Genomic DNA, 25786 nt, shown 5'->3' on the forward strand with positions numbered 1-25786 from the left:
TCTGCACTCTCAAAGTGCATGTTGTTGCCAAATGTATTTCATATGCTGTAAACCTAGTTCATAGTTGTTAGTAATTATCTTATCAGACAGTGTTAAGCCGCTGAAATCCGAGTCTGAATCCGAGCTAATGTCGCTATACCTTGCTGTTTGTTTGTGTTGGCATCACTGTGTGACGTCACAGGAAAATGGACGGGTGTATATAACGATGGTTAAAATCAGGCACTTTGAAGCTTTTTTGGGATATTGCGTGATGGGTAAAATTTTGAAAAAAATTTCGAAAAATAAAATAAGCCACTGGGAACTGATTTTTAATGGTTTTAACCCTTCTGAAATTGTGATAATGTTCCCCTTCAAATGCGGTGAAAACACAAACTACAGGAAACCCTAGTTCTAGGAACTAGAGGGTCCAAGACCCAATGGCCTCATGATGCCTGATCCAAAGGAATGGGCTAAAAAAACATGGACCACACAATATTTCATTCACTTTGGTGGCCTTCTGTCACCTGGATTACACAAACCAGCCTGAGCCGACCCGTTTACTCCGCTTATGTTTGAGATAATGGCCGCTGTAAGTCCAAAACAAAACAAATCTGTGCTAATGTGCTAATGGGCTCGCCGTGGGGCATTGAGCCAAACGGTCAACAATGTCCGCTAACCCAGTTTGTCAGAACCCGACTTACAACTCACTCGTATGCCGCTTTGAGCCATTTAAAAAAGGCCGGCCGATATAATTTAGTTGGACAAGGAAGCTGGTTTCTGTCCACGTGGCGGTATTTGTAGGCAAACACAGCTAATCCTGCTGAAGTCAACAATGGAGAATGCGAGTCTGAGGCTGATAAGGACGGAGACAAACCGGACAGGTTGAGAGAGGAAGTATTTAATGTGTCACAGCAGATCAGTCCGTAGCTTTACAGTATTTACAGTCGTGGTCAAAAGTTTACATACACTTGTAAAGAACATAATGTCGTGGCTGTCTTGAGTTTCCAATCATTTCTACAACTCTTGTTTTTTTTGTGATAGAGTGATTGGAGCACATACTTGTTGGTCACAGAAGACATTCATGAAGTTTGGTCCTTTATGAATTTATTATGGGTGTAATGAAAATGTTACCAAATGTGCTGGGTCAAAAGTATACACACAACAATGTTAATATTTGGTTACATGTCCCTTGGCAAGTTTCACTGCAATAAGGCGCTTTTGGTAGCCATCCACCCCAGATCACACCTCACTCCTACCCACTTCTCCAAAGTGGGGGACAGAGTAAAACAACTTGCACTGAGCCTGGTCTATAAAATCCGCTACACCTCCCTGATACCGAAGTACATGTCAAACTACTTCCATAACGTAAATGACCGCCATAACCACAACACCAGGGGGAGCTCCACCAACCACGTTAAACCCAGATTCCAATCTAACAAAGGTCTTAACTCATTCTCCTTCTATGCCACATCAATATGGAATGCACTCCCAACAGGTGTAAAAGAAAGTGAATCTCTATCCTCCTTCAAAACCGCACTAAAAGAACACCTCCAGGCAACTTCAACCCTAAACTAACACCCTCCCCCTTCCACATCCCACCTCCCCGGATTGTAAATAATCAAATGTAGATACTTGTTCTTATGCTTTCTGATCTCTCTCTCTATGTCCACTACTTGCTGTACATATCCTACCAAGTCAGTCCTACACTGTTTCAATGTCCATTTCTCTGATGATGCAATTGTTGATGACTGAAGTGCTGATATCAACCAAACCTAAACCCCCCCCCTCCACATCCCACACCCCGGATTGTAAATAATGTAAATAATTCAATGTATATACTCTGATGATGAACGCGAAATGGACATTCACAGTGACTTTTATCTCCACGACAATACATCTGTGAAGCACTTTAGCTACGGAGCTAACGTGATAGCATCGGGCTTAACTGCAGATAGAAACAAAAGATATAAACCCCTGACTGGAAGGATAGACAGAAAATCAACAACACTATTAAACCATGGACCTGTAACTACACGGTTAATGCTTTCCAGCCTGGCGAAGCTTAACAATGCTGTTGCTAACGACGCCATTGAATCTAACTTAGCTACAGACCTCGACAGAGCTATGATAAAAACATTAGCTCTCCACCTACGCCAACCCTCATCTGCTCATCAACACCGAAGCTCACCTGCGTTCCAGCGATCGACGGAGCGACGAAGGACTTCACCCGATCATCGATGCGGTCGGCGGCTAGCGTCGGATAGCGCTTCTGCTATCCAAGTCAAAGTCCTCCTGGTTGTGTTGCTGTAGCCAAACGCTAATACACCGATCGCATCTACAGCTTTCTTCTTTGCAGTCTCCATTGTTCATTAAACAAATTGCAAAAGATTCACCAACACAGATGTCCAGAATAGGGATGTCCTGATCCAGGTTTTTGCACTTCCGATCCGATACCGATATTGTTTATGCATTTCCGATCCAATACCGATACTGACCGATACCGGCCTTTCCGAGCATGTATTAAAGTTTAAAGTTATTTAGCCTACTTAGTTGTCAGAATCATGTTGAAAAGGGTTTTAGTACTCTTGATAACAACTAGCCAGCTGAATTAGGGGAGTTTGAATAATACACAATGGTTGGTAACAAGAAACTGACCTGTTTATTCAAGGATAAACACAAAATAGACAAAATGATACATGACAAACAGAAATGGCATCATTGAAACAAGGGCTGGGCGATATGGCCTTTTTTTAATATTGCGATATTTTAAGGCCATATTGCGATACACAATATATATCTCGATATTTTGCCTTAGCCTTGAATGAACACTTGATGCATATAATCACAGCAGTATGATGATTCTGTGTGTTTTGATTGACTGATTGAGACTTTTATTAGTAGGTTGCACAGTGAAGTACATATTCCGTACAATTGACCACTAAATGGTAACACCCCAATAAGTTTTTCAACTTGTTTAAATTGATTCATGATACAGATATATACTATCAGATATATACTATCATCATAATACAGTCATCACACAAGATAATCACATTGAATTATTTACATTATTTATAATCCGGTGTGTGGAGGGTGGTGCCGGATGTAAGTGTCAAAAAGACAGCCAAAAGAGTTTGATATGAGAATAAATCTAAAGTTAAAATATAGGGTAGAAATGCACCCATTTGCAGGAAATGTAGTCTTGATTTTCAAAATTTTCTTTCAAGGCTTGCATGTCTACATTAAAACATTCTTCTTCATACTGCATTAATATATGCTACTTTTAAACTTTCATGCAGAGAAGGAAATCACAACTAAATAGATCACTAATTTTTTCAGACGGTGTTGATCTGGAAATTTGTGCCTCAGCATTTTGATGGTGTGGACGTGTGGCACCGAATGGAGATAAGCGTCTCGACAGACATTACAATATTTGAACAATGTTGACGAAAACGGTTTTCTCTGTCGTGTCCGTGTGTCGAAAATTGTTATGCGCTTATTTTTTTATTTGATTTTGTGCGTGGCATTGATTTGCTATGCGCAGAGGATGTTTAAACAGTGCGCAATTGCACAGGCGCGCACCTTAGAGGGAGCGTTGCTCGCACGGCTGCGCTAGCATCACAGCTAACGTTAGCCATGCTGCTACCTCTCTGCTCGGGGAGGACGTATACGTATGTGACGCATGACGTGACAGTATGTGACGTGTGTAAGAAGGTGCGCTTGCTGTCTGTGAGAGGGAGACACAGGAAAGAGTGAGAAGAGCCTGTCGTGTAATGCCAGCAGCTAAAAGCAACTGCGTGAGATTCCACAGACGTGTGGATGTGTTGAAGGTGTGCTGGAAAATGCGGAACGGAAGTTAGGGAGCAGCAGAAAAGTGGAATGTATTATTTAAATCGGTGCGTTGGAAAACACGGACCGGAGTTTTTTTTTTAACTGGATCTGGATCGGCATTTTTCCATGCCTTGCCGATACGCATTTTTTGGCAAATATCGGCGGCCGATCCGATCCAAATATTGGATCGGGACATCCCTAGTGTCTACTGAAAATGTTACCGAATGTGCTGGGTCAAAAGTATACATACAACAATGTTAATATTTGGTTACATGTCCCTTGGCAAGTTTCACTGCAATAAGGCGCTTTTGGTAGCCATCCACCCCAGATCACACATCATTCTACCCCAGATCACACCTCACTCCTACCCACTTCTCCAAAGTGGGCTGGCTCAGGGGGGAGGACAGAGTAAAACAACTTGCACTGAGCCTAGTCTATAAAATCCGCTACACCTCCCTGATACCGAAGTATATGTCAAACTACTTCCATAACGTAAATGACCGCCATAACCACAACACCAGGGGGAGCTCTACTAACCACGTTAAACCCAGATTCCGATTTAACAAAGGTCTTAACTCATTCTCCTTCTATGCCACATCAATATGGAATGCACTCCCAACAGGTGTAAAAGAAAGTGCATCTCTATCCTCCTTCAAAACCGCACTAAAAGAACACCTCCAGGCAACTTTAACCCTAAACTAACACCCTCCCCCTTCCACATCCCACCTCCCCGGATTGTAAATAATCAAATGTAGATACTTGTTCTAATGCTTTCTGATCTCTCTCTCTATGTCCACTACTTACTGTACATATCCTACCAAGTCAGTCCTACACTGTTTCAATGTCCATTTCTCTGATGATGCAATTGTTGATGACTGAAGTGCTGATATCAACCAAACCTAACCCTCCTCCCCTCCACTTCCCACACCCCGGATTGTAAATAATGTAAATAATTCAATGTATATATTCTGATGATTAACTTGTGTGATGACTGTATTATGATGATAGTATATATCTGTACCATGAATCGATTTAAGTGGACCCCGACTTAAACAAGTTGAAAAACTTATTCGGGTGTTACCATTTAGTAGTCAATTGTATGGAATATGTACTGTACTGTGCAATCTACTAATAAAAGTTTCAATCAATCAATCAAGCTTCTGGCAAGCTTCTGGTTGAATTTTTGACCACTCCTCTTGACACAATTGGTGCAGTTTAGCTAAATGTATATAGAGAACATACAAACCCTTTATTTATTGAGTCAAAAATATTCAAGTTCGATGATTTGGTAAAATTGAAAACAGCTCAAATGATGTACAAAGCAAACAATAACCTGCTACCAAAGAATGTACAACAATTCTTCTCAACTAAAGAGGAGGAATATAACTTTAGAGGAAAATCTAATTTAAAACATTTGTATGCATGTACAACACTTAGAACCTTTAGCATACCAGTATGTGGAATTAAATTATGGAATGGATTAAGTAAAGAAGTTAAACATTGTACTGATATTATCCAGTTTAAGAGGTTGTTCAAATGAAGTGCTTACAAAGTACAAAGAAGAAGAATTATGAGAAATACTTTCAACCTTATTGAAAGTAGGGATGTCCCGATCCGATATTTGCCAAAAATTGCGTATCGGCAAGGCATGGGAAAATGCCGATCCAGATCCAGTTTAAAAAAAAACTCCGGTCCGTGTTTTCCAACGCACCGATTTAAATAATACATTCCACTTTTCTGCTGCTCCCTAATTTCCGTTCCGCATTTTCCAGCACACCTTCAACACATCCACAGGTCTGTGAATTCTCACGCAGTTGCTTTTAGCTGCTGGCAGTACACGACAGGCTCTTCTCACTCTTTCCTGTGTCTCCCTCTCACAGACAGCAAGCGCACCTTCTTACACGTCACATACTGTCACGACATACGTCACATACTGTCACGTCATACGTCACTTACGTATACGTCCTCCCCGAGCAGAGAGGTAGCAGCATGACTAACGTTAGCTGTGATGCTAGCGCACCCGTGCGAGCAACGCTCCTTCTAAGGTGCTCGCCTGTGCAATTGCGCACTGTTTAAGCGTCCTCTGCGCATAGCAAATCTATGCCACGCACAAAATCAAATAAAAAAATAAGCGCATAACAATTTTCGACACACGGACACGACAGAGAAAACAGTTTTCGTCATCATTGTTCAAATATTGTGACGTCTGTCGAGACGCTTATCTCCATTCGGTGCCACACGTCCACACCATCAAAATGCCGAGGCAAAAATTTCCACATCAACACCGTATGAAAAAATTAGTGATTTTTTTAGTTGTGATTTCCTTCTCTGCATGAAAGTTTAAAAGTAGCATATATTAATGCAGTATGAAGAAGAATGTTTTATGTAGACATGCAAGCCTTGAAAGAACATTTTGAAAATCAAGACTACATTTCCTGCAAATGGGTGCATTTCTACCCTATATTTTAACTTTAGATTTATTCTCATATCAAACTCTTTTGGCTGTCTTTTTGGCACTTACATCCGGCGCCCCCCTCCACACCCTGGATTATAAATAATGTAAATAATTCAATGTGATTATCTTGTGTGATGACTGTATTATGATGATAGTATATATCTGATAGTATATATCTGTATCATGAATCAATTTAAGTGGACCCCGACTTAAACAAGTTGAAAAACTTATTGGGGTGTTACCATTTAGTGGTCAATTGTACAGAATATGTACTTCACTGTGCAACCTACTAATAAAAGTCTCAATCAATCAATCAAAACACATAGAATCATCATACAGCTGTGATTATATGCATCAAGTGTTCATTCAAGGCTAAGGCAAAATATCGAGATGTATATTGTGTATCGCAATATGGCCTTAAAATATCGCAATATTAAAAAAAGGCCATATCGCCCAGCCCTAGTTTCAATGATGCCATTTCTGTTTGTCATGTATCATTTTGTCTATTTTGTGTTTATCCTTGAATAAACAGGTCAGTTTCTTGTTACCAACCATTGTGTATTATTCAAACTCCCCTAATTCAGCTGGCTAGTTGTTATCAAGAGTACTAAAACCCTTTTCAACATGATTCTGACAACTAAGTAGGCTAAATAACTTTAAACTTTAATACATGCTCGGATAGGCCAGTATCGGTCAGTATCGGTATCGGTCAGTATCGGTATCGGATCGGAAATGCAAAAACAATATCGGTATCGGATCGGAAGTGCAAAAACCTGGATCGGGACATACTTAATTGAAAGTAAGATATTCTTCATCTCAGTATGTTAATAATGACTGACTTAATTAATTACATATTACAAAACTGTTGTACTACTCATTCATGGATGTCATTTTACTATAAAAAGGTCAGTAAATGAATGTATGTATTTGTAAACGCTCTGAAGTGGGGAAAGGGTAGGATTAAATAAGCTTTGCTTCTTCCTACTCCTTTTCGGACATGATTTAAAGAGAAATTATATGAAATTGTGTGATGTATTATGCTGCAAGTGTGTTCATGTTCAAAATAAACTAAAAGAAAGAAAATAAATGTTTTGGTTTTCTGACATGGACTTGTTTCTTCAGCATTGTCCACACGTTTAAGTCAGGACTTTGGGAAGGCCTTTCTAAAACCTTCATTCTAGCCTTATTTAGCCATTCCTTTACCACTTTTGACGTGTGTTTGGGGTCATTGTCCTGTTGGAACACCCAACTGCGCCCAAGACTCAACCTCCGGGCTGATGATTTTAGGTTGTCCTGAAGAATTTGGAGGTAATCCTCATTTTTCATTGTCCCATTTACTTACTGTAAAGCACCAGTTCCATTGGCAGCAAAACAGGCCCAGAGCATACAGTAAAACTACCACCACCATGCTTGACGTTTTCAACCAGAAGTTTTGCAGGAAATTTAAAATTGCACTTTATAAGTTAACCCGGCCGTATTAGCATGTGTTGCGATGTTAAGATTTCATCATTGATATATAAACTATCAGACTGCGTGGTCGGTAGTAGTGGGTTTCAGTAGGCCTTTAATGTTGGTCATTAGGTTTTTATTTTATTTTAGAGTACCGTATTTTCCGCACTATAAGGCGCACCTAAAAACCACACATTTTCTCAAAAGCTGACAGTGCGCCTTATAACCCGGTGCGCTTTATTACGATTCATTTTCATAAAGTTTCGATCTCGCAACTTCGGTAAACAGCCGCCATCTTTTTTCCCGGTAGAACAGGAAGCGCTTCTTCTTCTACGCAAGCAACCGCCAAGGAAAGCACCCGCCCCCATAGAACAGGAAGCGCTTCTTCTTCTACTGTAAGCAACCACCCGCCCCCGGAAGAAGAAGAAAAAACGCGCGGATATCACCGTACGTTTCATTTCCTGTTTACATCTGTAAAGACCACAAAATGGCTCCTACTTAGCGACAAGGATCCGGTTCATAAAAAGACGCAATCTCTCCATCCGCACACGGATTACTACCGTATTTCACAGCAACTGATATTCCTGTGAACCGCACTGTGGAACGGGAGCACGTACGGTGAATATTCGCACCACAGGGAATGAGAAGTCATCCTTCACTGTGGTTCTAGCTTGCCATGCTAACTTCCACCCATGGTGATATTCAAAAGGAAGACCTTGCCAAAAGAGACCTTTCCAGCCGGCGTCATCATAAAAGCTAACTCGAAGGGATGGATGGATGAAGAAAAGATGAGCGAGTGGTTAAGGGAAGTTTACGCGAAGAGGCCGGGTGGCTTTTTTCACACAGCTCCGAAGGCGAACACACCTTCACTAAGACGGGCAGACAGCGCCGGACGACATACGCCAACATTTGCCAGTGGATCGTAAATGCCTGGGCAGATATTTCGGTCACAACTGTGGTCCGAGCTTTCCGGAAGGCAGGATTCACAGAACAACAGCGACACTGACTCCGATGACTTCGACGAGACGGAACCGGCCATTTTGGATACCACGCTTGCGCAACTTTTCAATTCGGACACCGAAGACGAAGAATTCGAAGGATTTACGAATGAAGAATAACTTCAGAAGGTGAGCGCTATGTTTATTTTGTGTGTTGTGACATTAACGTTCGAGCAACATTATGTTGCTATTGCTCTACACCATTTTGAATTTTACTATGTTTGTGATTGCACATTTGCGTACATTTTGGGACAGAGTTGTTAGAACGCTGGTTTTCAATATATTATTAAAGTTTGACTGAACTATCTGACTGTTTTTTTGACATTCCCTTTAGCGCAGCGTAGGCGCGGCTTATAATCCGGGGCGGCTTATTGGTGGACAAAGTTATGAAATATGTAATTCATTGAAGGTGCGGCTAATAATCCGGTGCGCCTTATAGTGCGGAAAATACGGTAACTATTTGAGAAAAGTTCAAACTTTTTTTTCCCAGTTTATCAGCCTAAAAACGACTTTCTCTTGTTGTCCGAATTCCTTTAAACAGTTCCTTTTTCTGACAGTGAGACAAAAGGCATCCTGGCGGCGCAGCTGACACAGCATGCACCTGCAACATCAAGTGGTTCAGACCCACTTCCTGTCAGCGCCGCCTCCGCACGACCGCTGACAAACAAGTAAACGTCGAGTAAATCAGTGCGGATATTATGTAAATACGAGCACGGGGACAAGAAGGAGAAGCATCTGTATGCTGGAAAACAGCGGTGCCCCATCCTCCTGCTGCTGCTTCCTTTTGTGGAGGCCACGGGGCAGCCGGAGAAACTACAACCCGGCTCTTGTTCGGTCCTCCATAAAAGTCACCGGGGAAAAGTTTATGGTCGACAGATGCTCCAGTGAATGTGGGAGTCATCCGCCGACTCAGCGCTCAAGGGAGAGGGGCTCCGCAGTCAGCGGCGGCGACCCGGAGTTAACCCTCCGCCTGTGTTGCCACAGAAACGGAAGAGCTGCGAAAAAAGGGAGGAAGCCGTGCGGCGAGGAGTTGAAAGTCCATCTTTTTTATGCTCCATTGTCTTCCTTGTGGGCAAACTTGGCCGGAAGGCAGCGCTGTTATTACACCAACAGTCACAAGATCGTACTTGCTCCAAAAGGGACAATCTCTATTCAGGCGTGTTATTCCAAAAAACCACCATGGAGTTAACCGTCTCAATAGGGAGTTGGTGTAAAAATATCTGTGTCCACATGAAAATGCATTTTGCAGCCTGTCAACACAGAGCATGCCAGCGCGACAGGTGGCATGCATCAAGGCTGGAAAAGGCTTAACAACAGAGGAGAGGGGAATTGGAAATACAGAGTGATAGGAAAGTAGAACTAAAAATACTTTAAAAAACAAATTCACTGTATGCTCTACAAATATATACATCATACAGTGTTTCCCACAGGACAGGCATCTATTTGTGGTGGTGTGGTCGGGGGGTGGAGCGGCAGCGGCGATGACCAAGAAGAACGCGGAGTTGGAATATAATTACAACATTTTATGTACATATTTATATACAGATTTGAACAATTAGTGATTCACTAAAATATATTTATTAATTGTGGTTCTTACAAAAAATATATGTTATAAAATATAAAAGCTAAAATGTCTCTTAAAGCTCTGCCCCTTTAATTAGTGAATACTAAATAATTTAACTTTAGCCTACGACTACAACCATATTTACCAGCAACATGAAGTGAAACAGAGGCAGAGGTGTCCTGCCACACAGTCAGTCAACCTCCTCCTCCTCCTGCTGCTGCTGAACAGGTCGCACCTGTGGTCCGGACTGTAGGCCTACCTCCTCTCCAAGTCGAGCCCTTTTAGGCCGTTGAAAATATTTTTCTATACTCATCTGTGTGAAGGAGTGAACATCCAACATTAGAATTTATTACTAACGAGCAGAAGCGCTCTATGTACAGTGCCGTCTAACCTTAAGCGGCAGCAGCTCAACACATGCAGGGTTCAACGTTAAGGTTTTTTTCTACTTGCCCGACTTCTCAAATCTACTTGCCCCAATATTTTTACTTGTCCTGCTTAGGTTTTTTTCTGGCTGTGTAGTGCTCCTGGCTTATATCTTACTAAAATTCTTCCCGTTGACTATTTACAACACTACACAGTATTTATTATTATTATTATTATTATTATTATTATTATCTATAATTACATTTAAATGGCATTGCATACATGTAAAATTAAATGCTATTTCACATTATTTGACCAGTAGCAGTTACACTCATCTGAACAGGTCAGCCACCTGTTTAAAGCCCGATCACAGTTGAAATCTTGAAATGAAGGGCTTTTAATGGCCAAAACATTAACCTGGACAACATTTTAACAGCTGGTTGGCTCAGATTTTATTCTTTTCATTGCATTCACATGCTGCAGTGAAAACTGGACAATTTAGCTTCAGTCCACGTGTGTTTATTGACAACATGGTTATAACCTGGACACGTTAGCTCGTCGGTATGAAAACAGGTGACTGTTACTACCTGCGTCTGCCCGGCCACCGAGTCAAACAGCGGCGGTGTTAATGAAGCAGCGTCAGGCTGCTCACCGTCAGTGAAACGCTCGGTGAAATTGCGGATTAACGTTAACTATATGACGAGCCGCGAGCGATGCAGCTATAACCTATCTATCTATAACCTATATTACCCTCGTATTTTGATCCCGTCCGTCCGTCCCTCTTCTTCTTCTTCTTCTTCTGGCCCACCAGGTGAATTAAGTGCTATTGGCGGAGTTACAATGCATAGTAGGCTACCGCCACCTACTGCACCGGAGTTGTAACTACAAGCAACATTCACAGACAGTCCCATTGCTTTTATGAGCGGTCGAGCGAGTCAAAAGCCGAAAAATCCATTTGTGGCGGACGTAATTCTTTCGTGGCGGGCCGCCACAAATAAATGAATGTGTGGGAAACACTGTCATATCATTTAAAAGCTGTTTTAGACTTAAAACTGAACCTGGTCATAACGTATGCAGTACCAATGAGGTATACAGTGTTCCCTCGTTTAATGCTGGGGCGACGTTCCAAAAAGTACCTGCTTTAAGTGAAATCCGTGTAGTAAATAAATAAATGATAAATGGGTTGTACTTGTATAGCGCTTTTCTACCTTCAAGGTACTCAAAGCGCTTTGACACTACTTCCACATTTACCCATTCACACACACATTCACACACTGAAGATGATGTGTTTTTGTTCATTATGCACTATATTGCCAAAAGTATTTGGCCACCTGCCTTGACTCACCAGTGTTTCCCACACATTCATTTATTTGTGGCGGCCCGCCACGAAAGAATTACGTCCGCCACAAATGGATTTTTCGGCTTTTGACTCGCTCGACCGCTCATAAAAGCAATGGGACTGTCTGTGAATGTTGCTTGTAGTTACAACTCCGGTGCAGTAGGTGGCGGTAGCCTACTGTGCATTGTAACTCCGCCAATAGCACTTAATTCACCTGGTGGGCAAGAAGAAGAAGAAGAAGAAGAAGAAGAAGAAGAAGAAGAAGAAGAAGAAGAAGACGAAGAAGACGAAGAAGACGACAACGACAAAGTAAAAGAAGAACGGACGGACGGGATCAAAATACGAGGGTAATATAAGTTATAGGTAGATAGGTTATAGCTGCATCGCTCGCGGCTCGTCATATATTTAACGTTAATCCGTGATTTCACCGAGCGTTTCACTGACGGTGAGCAGCCTGACGCTGCTTCATTAACACCGCCGCTGTTTGACTCGGGGTCCGGGGCAGACGCACGTAGTAACAGTCACGTGTTTTCATACCGACGAGCTAACGTGTCCAGGTTATAACCCTGTTGTCAATAAACACACGTGGACTGAAGCTAAATTGTCCACTGTACACTGCAGCATGTGAATGCAATGAAAAGAATAAAATCTGAGTCAACCAGCTGTTAAAATGTTGTCCAGGTTAATGTTTTGGCCATTAAAGGCCGTTCATTTCAAGATTTCAACTGTGATCGGGCTTTAAACAGGTGGCTGACCTGTTCAGATGGGTGTAACTGCTACTGGTCAAATAATGTGAAATAGCATTTCATTTTACATGTATGCAATGCCATTTAAATGTAATTATAGATAATAATAATAATAATAATAAATACTGTGTAGTGTTGTAAATAGTCAACGGGAAGGATTTTAGTAAGATATAAGCCATGAGCACTACACAGCCAGAAAAAAACCTAGGCAGGACAAGTAAAAATATTGGGGCAAGTAGATTTGAGAAGTCGGGCAAGTAGAAAAAAAGCTTAACGTTGAACCCTGCATGTGTTGAGCTGCTGCCGCTTAAGGTTAGACGGCACTGTACATAGAGCGCTTCTGCTCGTTAGTAATAAATTCTAATGTTGGATGTTCACTCCTTCACACAGATGAGTATAGAAAAATATTTTCAACGGCCGAAAAGGGCTCGACTTGGAGAGGAGGTAGGCCTACAGTCCGGACCACAGGTGCGACCTGTTCAGCAGCAGCAGGAGGAGGAGGAGGAGGTTGACTGACTGTGGCAGGACACCTCTGCCTCTGTTTCACTTCATGTTGCTGGTAAATAATATGGTTGTAGTAGTAGGCTAAAGTTAAATTATTTAGTATTCACTAATTAAAGGGGCAGAGCTTTAAGAGACATTTTAGCTTTTATATTTTATAAGATATATTTTTTGTAGGAACCACAATTAATAAATATATTTCAGTGAATCACTAATTGTTCAAATCTGTATATAAATATGTACATAAAATGTTGTAATTATATTCCAACTCCGCGTTCTTCTTTGTCATCGCCGCTGCCGCCGCCACCCCCCGCCCCCCGACCACACCACCACAAATAGATGCCTGTCCTGTGGGAAACACTGCATATCATATAAAAGCTGTTTTAGACTTAAAACTGAACCTGGTCATAACGTATGCAGTACCAATGAGGTATACAGTGTTCCCTCGTTTAATGCTGGGGCTACGTTCCAAAAAGTACCTGCTTTAAGTGAAATCCGTGTAGTAGAAGATGATGTGTTTTCGTTCATTATACACTATATTGCCAAAAGTATTTGGCCACCTGCCTTGACTCACATATGAACTTGAAGTGCCATTCCATTCCTAACCCATAGGGTTCAATATGATGTCGGTCCACCTTTTGCAGCTATTACAGCTTCAACTCTTCTGGGAAGGCTGTCCACAAGATTGCGGAGTGTGTTTATAGGAATTTTGGACCATTCTTCCAAAAGCGCATTGGTGAGGTCTGGCTCTCAGAGTCTTTGTTCTAATTTATCCCAAAAGTGTTCTATCGAGTTCAGGTCAGGACTCTGTGCAGGCCAGTCAAGTTCATCCACACCAGACTCTGTCATCCATGTCTTTATGGACTTTGCTTTGTGCACTGGTGCACAGTCATGTTGGAAGAGGAAGGGGCCCGCTCCAAACTGTTCCCACAAGGTTGGGAGCATGGAATTGTCCAAAATGTTTTGGTATCCTGGAGCATTCAAAGTTCCTTTCACTGGAACTAAGGGGGTTATTTATTTATTTAATTTTTTTTGGTCATATAAAAATACAATCATGTGTGCTTACGGACTGTATCCCTGCAGACTGTATTGATATATATTGATATATAATGTAGGAACCAGAAATATTAATAACAGAAAGAGACAACCTTTTTGTGCGAATGAGTGTGAATAAGTGTAAATGGGGGAGGGAGGTTTTTTGGGTTGGTGCACTAATTGTAAGTGTATCTTGTGTTTTTTATATTGATTTAATAAAAAAAAAAAAAAAAAAATTTTTTAATTTAAAACATTTTTTTTTATTCTTGTATTTTTATTCTTATCCCGGTACCAATCGATCCACGGACCGGTACCGGTGGTTTGGGACCACTGCTGTACAGTACCGTATTTTTCGGACTATAAGGCGCACATAAAATCCTTTCATTTTCTCAAAACTCGACAGTGCGCCTTATAACATTAAAACAGTTAGCTCCATCTTTTGACACGTCTTTCACTCCCGTCCTTGCACGCTACACCTCTACAACAAAGATGACGGGGAGAAGACGCTGTCGAAGTGGAGGCACATAAATAAGACTGTACACAAAGTTAAAGTTAAAGTTAAAGTACCAATGATTGTCACACACACACTAGGTGTGGCGAGATTATTCTCTGCATTTGACCCATCACCCTTGATCACCCCCTGGGAGGTGAGGGGAGCAGTGGGCAGCAGCGGTGGCCGCGCCCGGGAATCATTTTGGTGATTTAACCCCCAATTCCAACCCTTGATGCTGAGTGCCAAGCAGGGAGGTAATGGGTCCCATTTTTTTATAGTCTTTGGTATGACTCGGCCGGGGTTTGAACTCACAACCTACCAATCTCAGGGCGGACATTCTAACCACTAGGCCACTGAGTAGGCGCATTCTGAAGAGACTGTCAGAAAGAAGCTTGAAGATGGACTGTAAAACATCATCCATGCAACATTTTGACCAAAGAACCAACATTACATGTTATGTAGACCACAAGGAAGTCTTTTCCATTTAGAAAAAAAAAATATATATATGACCCCTTTTAATGCGCTCTATATAATCCGCCTTTTGTATGAAAATAGACCTGACTAGACCCGCTCATCGGCAGTGCGCCTTATACCGTATTTTTCAGAGTATAAGTCGTACCTGCCGAAAATGCATAATAAAGAAGGAAAAAAACATATATAAGTCGCACTGGAGCCCGGCCAAACTATGAAAAAAACTGCGACTTATAGTCCGTAAAATACGGTAATCTGGTGCGCCCTATGGTCCGGAAAATACGGTAATAATTAGGGATGTCCGATAATATCGGACTGCCGATATTATCGGCCGATAAATGCTATAAAATGTAATATCGGAAATTATCGGTATCGGTTTCAAAATTCTCAGTATCAAAAAGTAAAATGTATGACTTTTTAGTACGCCGCTGTGTACACGGACGTAGGGAGAAGTTCAGAGCGCCAATAAACCTTAAAGGCACTGCCTTTGCGTGCCGGCCCAGTCACATAATATCTACGGCTTTTCACACACACAAGTGAATGCAAATCATACTTGGTCAACAGCCATACAGGGAACACTGAGGGTGGCCGTATAAACAACTTTAACACTGCTACAAATATGCGCCACACTGTGAACCCACACCAAACAAGAATGACAAACACATTTCGGGAGAACATCCGCACCGCAACACAACATAAACACAACAGAACAAATACCCAGAAACCCTTGCAGCACTAACTCTTCCGGGACGCTACAATATACACCCGCCCCCCACCACAACCTCCTCATGCTCTCTCAGGGAGAGCATGTCCCAAATTCCAAGCTGCTGTTTTGAGGCATGTTAAAAAAAATAATGCACTCTGTGACTTCAATAATAAATATGGCAGTGTCATGTTGGCATTTTTTTCCATAACTTGAGTTGATTTTTTTTGGAAAACCTTGTTACATTGTTTAATGCATCCAGCGGGGCATCACAACAAAGTTAGGCATAATTAAAGCTGCAAGCAGCGATGGACGGGACCGACTTTGAGGGCTCATAAAATCCAAACCGGAGCAGTAATTAAAACTCTTTCATCAACTTTTAATCAGAAGGGTTCAATCTCTCTCCTGTGCTAATTTGAAGCCGACACGACAAACGCGCTCAGAGGAGATAATGTTTGAAAAAAGGTGACTGTTTTTACACAACTTTTGTTTTGAAGGGGGAATTGCAAACTTCCTGTTGATTTATGAGTTATGATATATAAACAACTTTAACACTGTTACAAATATGCGCCACACTGTGAACCCACACCAAACAAGAATGACAAACACATTTCGGGAGGACATCCGCACCGCAACACAACATAAACACAACAGAACAAATACCCAGAAACCCTTGCAGCACTAACTCTTCCGGGACGCTACAATATACACCCGCCCCCCACCACAACCTCCTCATGCTCTCTCAGGGAGAGCATGTCCCAAATTCCAAGCTGCTGTTTTGAGGCATGTTAAAAAAAATAATGCACTCTGTGACTTCAATAATAAATATGGCAGTGTCATGTTGGCATTTTTTTTCCATAACTTGAGTTGATTTTTTTTTGGAAAACCTTGTTACATTGTTTAATGCATCCAGCGGGGCATCACAACAAAGTTAGGCATAATTAAAGCTGCAAGCAGCGATGGACGGGACCGACTTTGAGGGCTCATAAAATCCAAACCGGAGCAGTAATTAAAACTCTTTCATCAACTTTTAATCAGAAGGGTTCAATCTCTCTCCTGTGCTAATTTGAAGCCGACACGACAAACGCGCTCAGAGGAGATAATGTTTGAAAAAAGGTGACTTGTTTTTACACAACTTTTGTTTTGAAGGGGGAATTGCAAACTTCCTGTTGATTTATGAGTTATGATATACATCCCCCCCCCGCGCTACCACCAAATTCATGGTAAAGTTACATTGTTTAATGCATCCAGCGGGGCATCACAACAAAATTAGGCATAATAATGTGTTAATTCCACGACTGTATATATCGGTATCGGTTGATATCGGAATCTGTAATTAAGAGTTGGACAATATGGGAATATCGGCAAAAAAGCCATTATCGGACATCTCTAGTAATAAATGAATGGACTGATTGTTGATTCCGTTCACAGTCTTCATGGTCACGCTCATCCGTACTCCAATCAGTTTATGTCGTTCAAAGGTCAAAATGCCTTCAAAAGTAAGACTTTGTAAAAGTACACATTCATGTGGATAAAGCCTCCGTCTGGACTAGAAAAAAAGAAAATGCTTCTGTTTTAACTAGCACAACAGAAACCAGGATGTCCTGAAGTCAGTCCAAAACAAACTGACAACCCAATCAGGCACCAACCCAACTACAAACGGCAGCTGCCTAAAAAACAAACCAGGCGGGAAATGCGCCCGTTTCTGCAAGTTCCATTAGCGGATTTTGTGAGTTTCCTGCCAAAGTGCTGCGTGGTGACAACAAAGTCACATTCCACACGCAGTCGACTTTAGTGGCCACACAATAAGCACTGCAACGTGTAGCGTGGCAGACGCGGAATGTGAGCAACGACATACCTGGAGTCGCTCTTGCCCAGGTTGGCCCCCGCCGGATTGAGGATGGTCTGGTTCTTCACCATCTCCACCACACACTTGGTGTTCAATTCCTTTTCTGGGGATGAGACAGGACACGGTATTGGCATCATGGCGTATGATATATCCTTGAAAAACTGTACATGCAGACTACACAACAGAATAACTGTTAAAAATCAAGAGAAAAAGATGGCACTCATTTCCAATAACTGTTTTTGAAGCGAGCACCAAACGCTTCATCCTAACAATGACAGCAGTGCGGTCTCTTTTTCAATATAAGATACATATTTGCACATATAGCTGCTCTGCAAGTAAGGCTGCACAATTAATCGATATTGAGGTTTCATTTATGTTTTCCGGGCTGTAGAGCGCACTGTTATAAAAGCAACACCCATTAAATTTTTGTGAACATTTTTTTTCTAGCCGCACCGGACATATACATTGTGAAATTTTTTTTTTTTTTTTATTATAAATGTTTATTTACATACCTTAATTGTTTCCAATTAAGTATGTCTGTAGCAAGGCAGTAAAACGTCTGATCAAACAAAACAGAAGTCACTGTCATGGACAAACTAGCTGTGGAATCCAGCTCTCCAATCAGCTAAACAGACTCAATAACTCTACGGCGACATACGTACATAGGTACCTACTAGAGATGCGCGGATAGGCAATTATTTCATCCGCAACCGCATCAGAAAGTTGTCAACCATCCGCCATCCACCCGTTCTAACATTTGATCAGAACCGCACCCGCCCGTTGTTATATATCTAATATAGACGATGCAAGGCATTAGTGAGGTTATAAAGCTTTTGCCTGTTAAAGAAAGGAGACTGATCCAATGCAGCACAGACATTCGCGTGCCACGCTGTCACGACCCAGACGCACACCAGTGCGCAATCATATGGGAGCCGCGCTGAGCGCACCTCCAAGCGCGTCTCGCTGCCGGCGACGGCCGGGTATGGGCCCGACGCTCCAGCGCCATCCATTTTCAGGGCTAGTTGATTCGGCAGGAGGGTTGTTACGCACTCCTTAGCGGGTTCCAACTTCCATGGCCACCGTCCTGCTGTCTATATCAACCAGGGTGAGCCCCACCCCTTTCGTGAGCGCACTGCGCGCGGAGTGACCCCTGTTACGCGCCCCCGGCAACAGGGGTGGCGGGCAGGTAAGCTACGCGGGCGGACAGCGTGGAGTGACCACTGTTACGAGCCCCCGGCCACGGGGGTGGCGGGCAGGTAAGCTGCTTACCTGCTGCGCGTGACGCCGGCCGCGGCGAAGGCGAACGAGGCGGGGTGTCGGTGCGGTGGGCGCGGTGGTGACCCTGGACGTGCGTCGGGCCCTTCTCGCGGATCGCCTCAGCTACGGCTCCCGGTGGGGCCCTCTCGGGGGAAGGGGCCTCGGTCCCGGACCCCGGCGAGGCGTCCCTTCTCCGCTCCGTAAATGTGTCCATCTCTTTTTTTTTTTTCTTCTGTTGTGGCATATGCAGCAGGTGCCTGCTCGTTTTTCGTATGTGGGTAACAACATTTAACTATGTATATATATTTCCGAATTGGTTTAACTGCCACCCGCCTGAATCTATTTAAAATCTAATTTTTTTTTATTTCAACCGCCCGACCCGACCCGACCCGCGGATAAAATCTAATTTTTTTTAATTTCATCCGCCCGATCCGCGGACTCCGCGGTTGTGCCCGCAAACCGCGCATCTCTAGTACCTACGCTCCCACATACATACACAAATACAGTACATATTTACATACCTAAAGTTCGTACATCCACACGCACATTCAATATACAAACATACACATACTGTACATATACACTTACTGTACAAACACATATACACACTCTGTACATATACATTCACTGTACAAACACATATACACATTCTGTACATATACACTTACTGTACAAACACATATACACACTCTGTACATATACACTTACTGTACAAACACATATACACATTCTGTACATATACATTCACTGTACAAACACATATCCACATTCTGTACATATACATTCATTGTACAAACACATATACACATTCTGTACATATACAAGTACATATGCATACTTACACGCATGCACATAATCACGTTTCATCAAACATATATTAACGTTGTTGCCCTAGGGTAAACTGGGTGTAACACATGGCACACTGAAAAAGCTTAACCTATAGTTACTATAACAATCTACAAGGTTAATGTAGGTTGCTTCTCTTTCTCCCCCTCCATTTTTCTGCATTCTTTCGTATCTCAAGTTATCATTACGTATATGTATTGTTGCATTTAAACAACTGTATTGTTGATAATAAAGGTAAATTATTGGTATTGTTTATTATCAATAGCGCTATTTCTATTGGTATTTGTATTGATCCATTTGTAGTGTAATAATGCTCATTGTCATTTCTGTATTATTTTTTATTTTTCGCTAACTGCTTATTTGCTATTACTTTTACCATCATATTTGTACATGTCGTATTTGCTGATGTTGCTCTATTGTTGTTGTTGTTGTTTGCTGTTGTTGTTTTTGTCTCTCTGTCTAATGCCCCTCTTGTCCTCACAATAGAGTGGAAAAAGGTTTAGTTCATTACAGATAACCCAGAGTTGTGCCAAAAGTGTACCAAAACCAAAAGCTGAACGGACAGCCGGTAAGATTGCACTTTATTTCTCTTTGTGGGTGTGGCGCACCTGTTGCGCTGGTGAGATGGGGGGTGCGGGGGAGTTGTGTGCATGTAGCGTGCTTAGTCTGGAGGCTAAATACACACGGTGTTTTGTGTAACTGTTGTTTAGTAAGGAAGTGTTGATATTCTTTGCTTAGTTTGATAAATGTTGGAGCAGTTTGCTTCATCAGGAGGGTGAAGTCGCTCAACTTAAAGTGTTGGATTTAACTGTGTCGGATCATTGGCTGCTGGTGAGGGCATAGAAAAAGGGGCATTTTTCTACCAGTAGACAGCGTTTAAGTTTGAGTGTTTCACTGCTAAATTAATAATATATTTATATTGAATATGGATTTTAAATATGTATCTAAAATAGGTGGTTAATTGGTTAGGTATTTATGTATTTGCATATTGGGTTTTCTGCTGCATTTATCTATTGTGTTTCTGGGTTGAAATGTATTTTATATGTATCTTGGTGCATTTATGTTGAGACAATTTATTTAAAATCTGTTTTAACTTAAAGGGAAAAGATGTGTCCATTTTCTTGCACTTGTTTAATGGTTAAGAGTTTGATAGCCTAATTAATAATTGTAAATTATGGGATTGATAATTGATTGATTTTTTACAGCATGTTAATCTTGTGGTGTTTTGTCCTTAAAGGTTTTTCACCTACTAAAGAAGCTAAAGGCTACTAAAGAAGCTAAAGGCTACTAAAGGCTACTAAAGACAGCTAATGACAGCTAAAGAAAGTAAAGTCTACTAACACTGCTAAAGACTGCTAAAAAGACTAAAGAAGAAAAAAGAAGCTGTTTCTTGGTTGGAAAAACTGTTGCAAACTAAAGGAAAATAAAAGGAAAAAGTAACTACGGTCTGGTCTTTTGAGTGAAATCCAGAAGCCACATTCAGCAGTGGTACATCCCTTCAAGTGTGGGATAAGCACAGCGAAAAAAGCAAAACACTTGACAGTTGTTGTATGCACACTGTGTCGAGCGGAAATGGCCTATCATAGCAGCACAACGGCTATGAACGAACATTTGAAAAGAAAACACCCGACAGCGTTCTTGCCATCACCATCAACTAGTCAATCGTCCGCGTGAGTATACGTTGTCATCATTACACAAAAACATGAATGTGTCATTTGTATCTGCGTTGTAAATTCATAAACTAAAACACTTATCAACATCATTGTTGTGTTATTAAGCAAAATAAGCAATACTTTTACTTTTGTTGAAATGTTTACACTGTTACAGAATATTTCGTTTTGCACTTTTTTGTATTTGATGTTTATCTTTATTTTTGCACATTTTAAAGCAAAATAAGCAATACTTTTACTTTTGAAATGCTTATACTATTGCAGAATATTAAGATTTGCACTGGATAATTACTTTTATATTTGCACATTAAAAAGCAAATAAGCTACTTTTAATTTTGTTAAATGTTAAAAGTTTTAAATGTTTACATTGTTACAGAATATTTTGTCATGTTGTTGTCAATGTTGACTGAGTGGCCATACTTTTTTTTTTTGTAAATAAAAGTCATGCCTTTTGAAAAAAACTGGCCTACATTTATTTTTTCATCTTCATTTTAAATAAAAAAATAATCGGTAAAAGGAAAAATAATCTATAGATTAATCGGAAAAAATAATCCATAGATTAACCGATTAATCGAAAAAAAAAATAATCTATAGATTAATCGATAGAAAGATAATCGTTAGCTGCAGCCTTACATTCAGGATTAAGAAGGGGTTAAAAACAAAACAAATTGTGCCGCAGCAGCATTGGTGAGGGAGGGGCAGAGACAGAGAGAGAGAGAGAGTTATGATAAACGTGCATGCGTCGCCAGGCTCTGCTTTTTATCCATAGATTTATCACATTTAATTTTTTATTATCTATAGCAGGGGTGTCAAAAGTGTGCCCCGGAGGCCATTTGCGGCCCACAGCTAATGTTTTAAAGGCCCACGGCACATTCTAAAAATACTATTAAAATAAATAAAAACATAACAAAAGTGAAATAAAAAAGCTTAAAGGTTAAATGTAATTTAGAAAAAGTTGCAATGTTGACTAATAAAACAAAGCTGTTTTTGTTCTTTCAAACTGTCATTGCTCAAAACATAATATTGAATCAAAATCAATGTTATTATGAATTATTGACCTATCCAAGGTTCCCGTTACTTCACATCAAATATTCCACTAACAAAATATTTTTGGTGGAAGATTTTGCAAATTTGGTAAATAAATAACCCCAAAATGTATATTTTGCTGTTTTCTTACTGTACCGAAAATGAACCGAACCGTGACCTCTAAACCGAGGTACGTTCCGAACCGGAATTTTTGTGTACCGTTACAACCCTACGGCTTTATAATCCTAATAACATCCGCTGGAACAGGGAGACTGGGAAAGTCAAGAGTGTGAACAAAATGACCTTTTACCTTGCAGAAGTTAATCAATAAAAGAGGACACACAGTCCAAGTGACCCTGAACGGTTTATTTAACGGTGCAATGCGTCCTTCACACGGTCGTCTCCAACTTAGCACTCAGCAAGGAGCCACTTAATACTTTCATCCACTTTGTTATAGTCTTTAAATATACACATATCAGGCATTTGACTGTATAAATGGTCAGATCATGTGACACACGGCGTTCACTTCTCTGCAGTTTGTCAATAAGGACGGGCGGTGGGAGTCCTTGGTAGGGATATCCTCTGAGGTCAGCACACCTTCCTATGGAATTCGACAAGAGGCGCATGGAGGTGGTATTTCCACAAGTGAACATGCAAATAGGGTGAAACTTGTGGTAGGACGCTGGTTCAATGTTTGCTTCAAGTCTGCAGTTTTTTTTTTGAAAGACACTCCTTCATTTAGAACTCGCCCGTTACAAAGCATGAAAGACATGCGCCAACAAGCACTAATGTTGATATTTGTTTAATGGGTTGAGACAGGAAACAAAATGCTGTAAACGGTGCAAACAGTATGACATCATGCGCAAGGTCAACGCCCAGAAAAATACGATGGAATCTAACATTTTAAATAAAGGCCAATATGTTTATATTACCAGCAAAAAACAAACAAAAAACGAGAACGGTTATATAGTAATAAGCGCCCAGGCATGCAAAGTGGGGAAGGAGCTGTATCTTCAGTGTTGCCTGCAGGCACTGCGGGTCACATGTGTGTGCTAATTATCAACATTAGCTTGACAAGTGGATTACAGTCTACAGCATTTGACACAAGGTTTGGTGTGGGGTCTTTCTTGTGTCCTTTCCCAGTGAACCATTAATTAGCATCTATATCTTCCACTATGGCAGGGAAAAAACACTTTCTATGACAGGCCTGGGCAATTGTTTTGACTCGGGGGGGGGCCAAATTTAGAGGAAAAAAATGTGTCTGGGGGTCGGTATATCTGATTTTTAAAGTTAAAGTTAAAGTTAAAGTACCAATGATTGTCACACACACACACTAGGTGTGGCGAGATTATTCTCTGCATTTGACCCATCACCCTTGATCACCCCCTGGGAGGTGAGGGGAGCAGTGGGCAGCAGCGGTGGCCGCGCCCGGGAATCATTTTTGGTGATTTAACCCCCAATTCCAACCCTTGATGCTGAGTGCCAAGCAGGGAGGTAATGGGTCCCATTTTTATAGTCTTTGGTATGACTCGGCCGGGATTTGAACTCACAACCTACCGATCTCAGGGCGGACACTCTAACCACTAGGCCACTGAGTAGGTACCTAGTAGGAACACTAATGCAAAACCTCACAATAATGTCTGATTGAATGCTAAAAACGTTATGACGGACCGCCTTAATTTTATGTTTTTTTCCTGAATGAGACACCCAGAATGTACATGAAAATAAAGAATGTGGGATTTACAATACTAACTATGACCGATAAAACACTAAATATTGACAACATATGAACGTCACACCCACTCTCAATCGATATATTTTACAATCAAGCGAAACGCAACACAAATGCAACAAACAGTTAGGGGTGTAACGGTACACAAAAATTACGGTTCGGTACGTACCTCGGTTTAGAGGTCACGGTTTGGTTCATTTTCGGTACAGTAAGAAAACAACAAAATATAAATTTTTTGGTTATTTATTTACCAAATTTGTAAACAATGGCATAACATACATATACACTAGGGATGTCCCGATCCGATATTTGGATCGGATCGGCTGCCGATATTTGCCAAAAATTGCGTATCGGCAAGACATGGGAAAATGCCGAGCCAGATCCAGTTTAAAAAAAAACTCCGGTCCGTGTTTTCCAACGCACCGATTTAAATAATACATTCCACTTTTCTGCTGCTCTGTAACATCCGTTCCGCATTTTCCAGCACACCTTCAACACATCCACAAGTCTGTGGAGTCTCACGCAGTTGCTTTTAGCTGCTGGCATTACACGACAGGCTCTTCTCACTCTTTCCTGTGTCTCCCTCTCACAGACAGCAAGTGCACCTTCTTACACACGTCACATACTGTCACGTCATACGTCACATACATATGCGTCCTCCCCGAGCAGAGAGGTAGCAGCATGGCTAACGTTAGCTGTGATGCTAGCGCAGCCGTGCAAGCAACGCTCCCTCTAAGGTGCTCGCCTGTGCTATTGCGCACTGTTTAAGCGTCCTCTGTCCATAGCAAATCTATGCCACGCACAAAATCAAATAAAATTTTTTTTCCCACATCAACACCGCATGAAAAAATTAGTGATTTTTTTAGTTGTAATTTCCTTCTCTGCATGAAAGTTTAAAAGTAGCATATATTAATGCAGTATGAAGAAGAATGTTTTAATGTAGACATGCAAGCCTTGAAAGAACATTTTGAAAATCAAGACTACATTTCCTGCAAATGGGTGCATTTCTACCCTATATCTTAACTTTAGATTTATTCTCATATCAAACTCTTTTGGCTGTCTTTTTGACACTTACATCCGGCGCCCCCCTCCACACCCTGGATTATAAATAATGTAAATAATTCAATGTGATTATCTTGTGTGATGATTGTATTATGATGATAGTATATATCTGATAGTATATATCTGTATCATGAATCAATTTAAGTGGACCCCGACTTAAACAAGTTGAAAAACTTATTGGGGTGTTACCATTTAGTGGTCAATTGTACGGAATATGTACTTCACTGTGCAACCTACTAATAAAAGTCTCAATCAATCAATCAAAACACATAGAATCATCATACTGCTGTGATTATATGCATCAAGTGTTCATTCAAGGCTAAGGCAAAATATCGAGATATATATCGTGTATCGCAATATGGCCTTAAAATATCGCAATATTAAAAAAAGGCCATATCGCCCAGCCCTAGTTCAATG

General features: G+C 41.2%; 1 protein-coding gene across 4 annotated transcripts in view; it reads right to left on the reverse strand.

Moving 5' to 3' along the window:
* Window positions 1–25786, reverse strand: part of kif13ba (kinesin family member 13Ba) — a 173563-nt gene that overhangs the window by 121863 nt on the left and 25914 nt on the right. For all 4 annotated transcript variants that reach the window (XM_061963691.1, XM_061963689.1, XM_061963692.1 and 1 more), the window contains exon 3: window positions 17786–17879. In XM_061963691.1, coding sequence (XP_061819675.1) covers window positions 17786–17879 — 94 coding nt within the window. The remainder of the gene's footprint in view (window positions 1–17785; window positions 17880–25786) is intronic.

Source organism: Nerophis lumbriciformis, linkage group LG06, assembly GCF_033978685.3.
Source record: "Nerophis lumbriciformis linkage group LG06, RoL_Nlum_v2.1, whole genome shotgun sequence".
NCBI lineage: Eukaryota > Metazoa > Chordata > Actinopteri > Syngnathiformes > Syngnathidae > Nerophis > Nerophis lumbriciformis.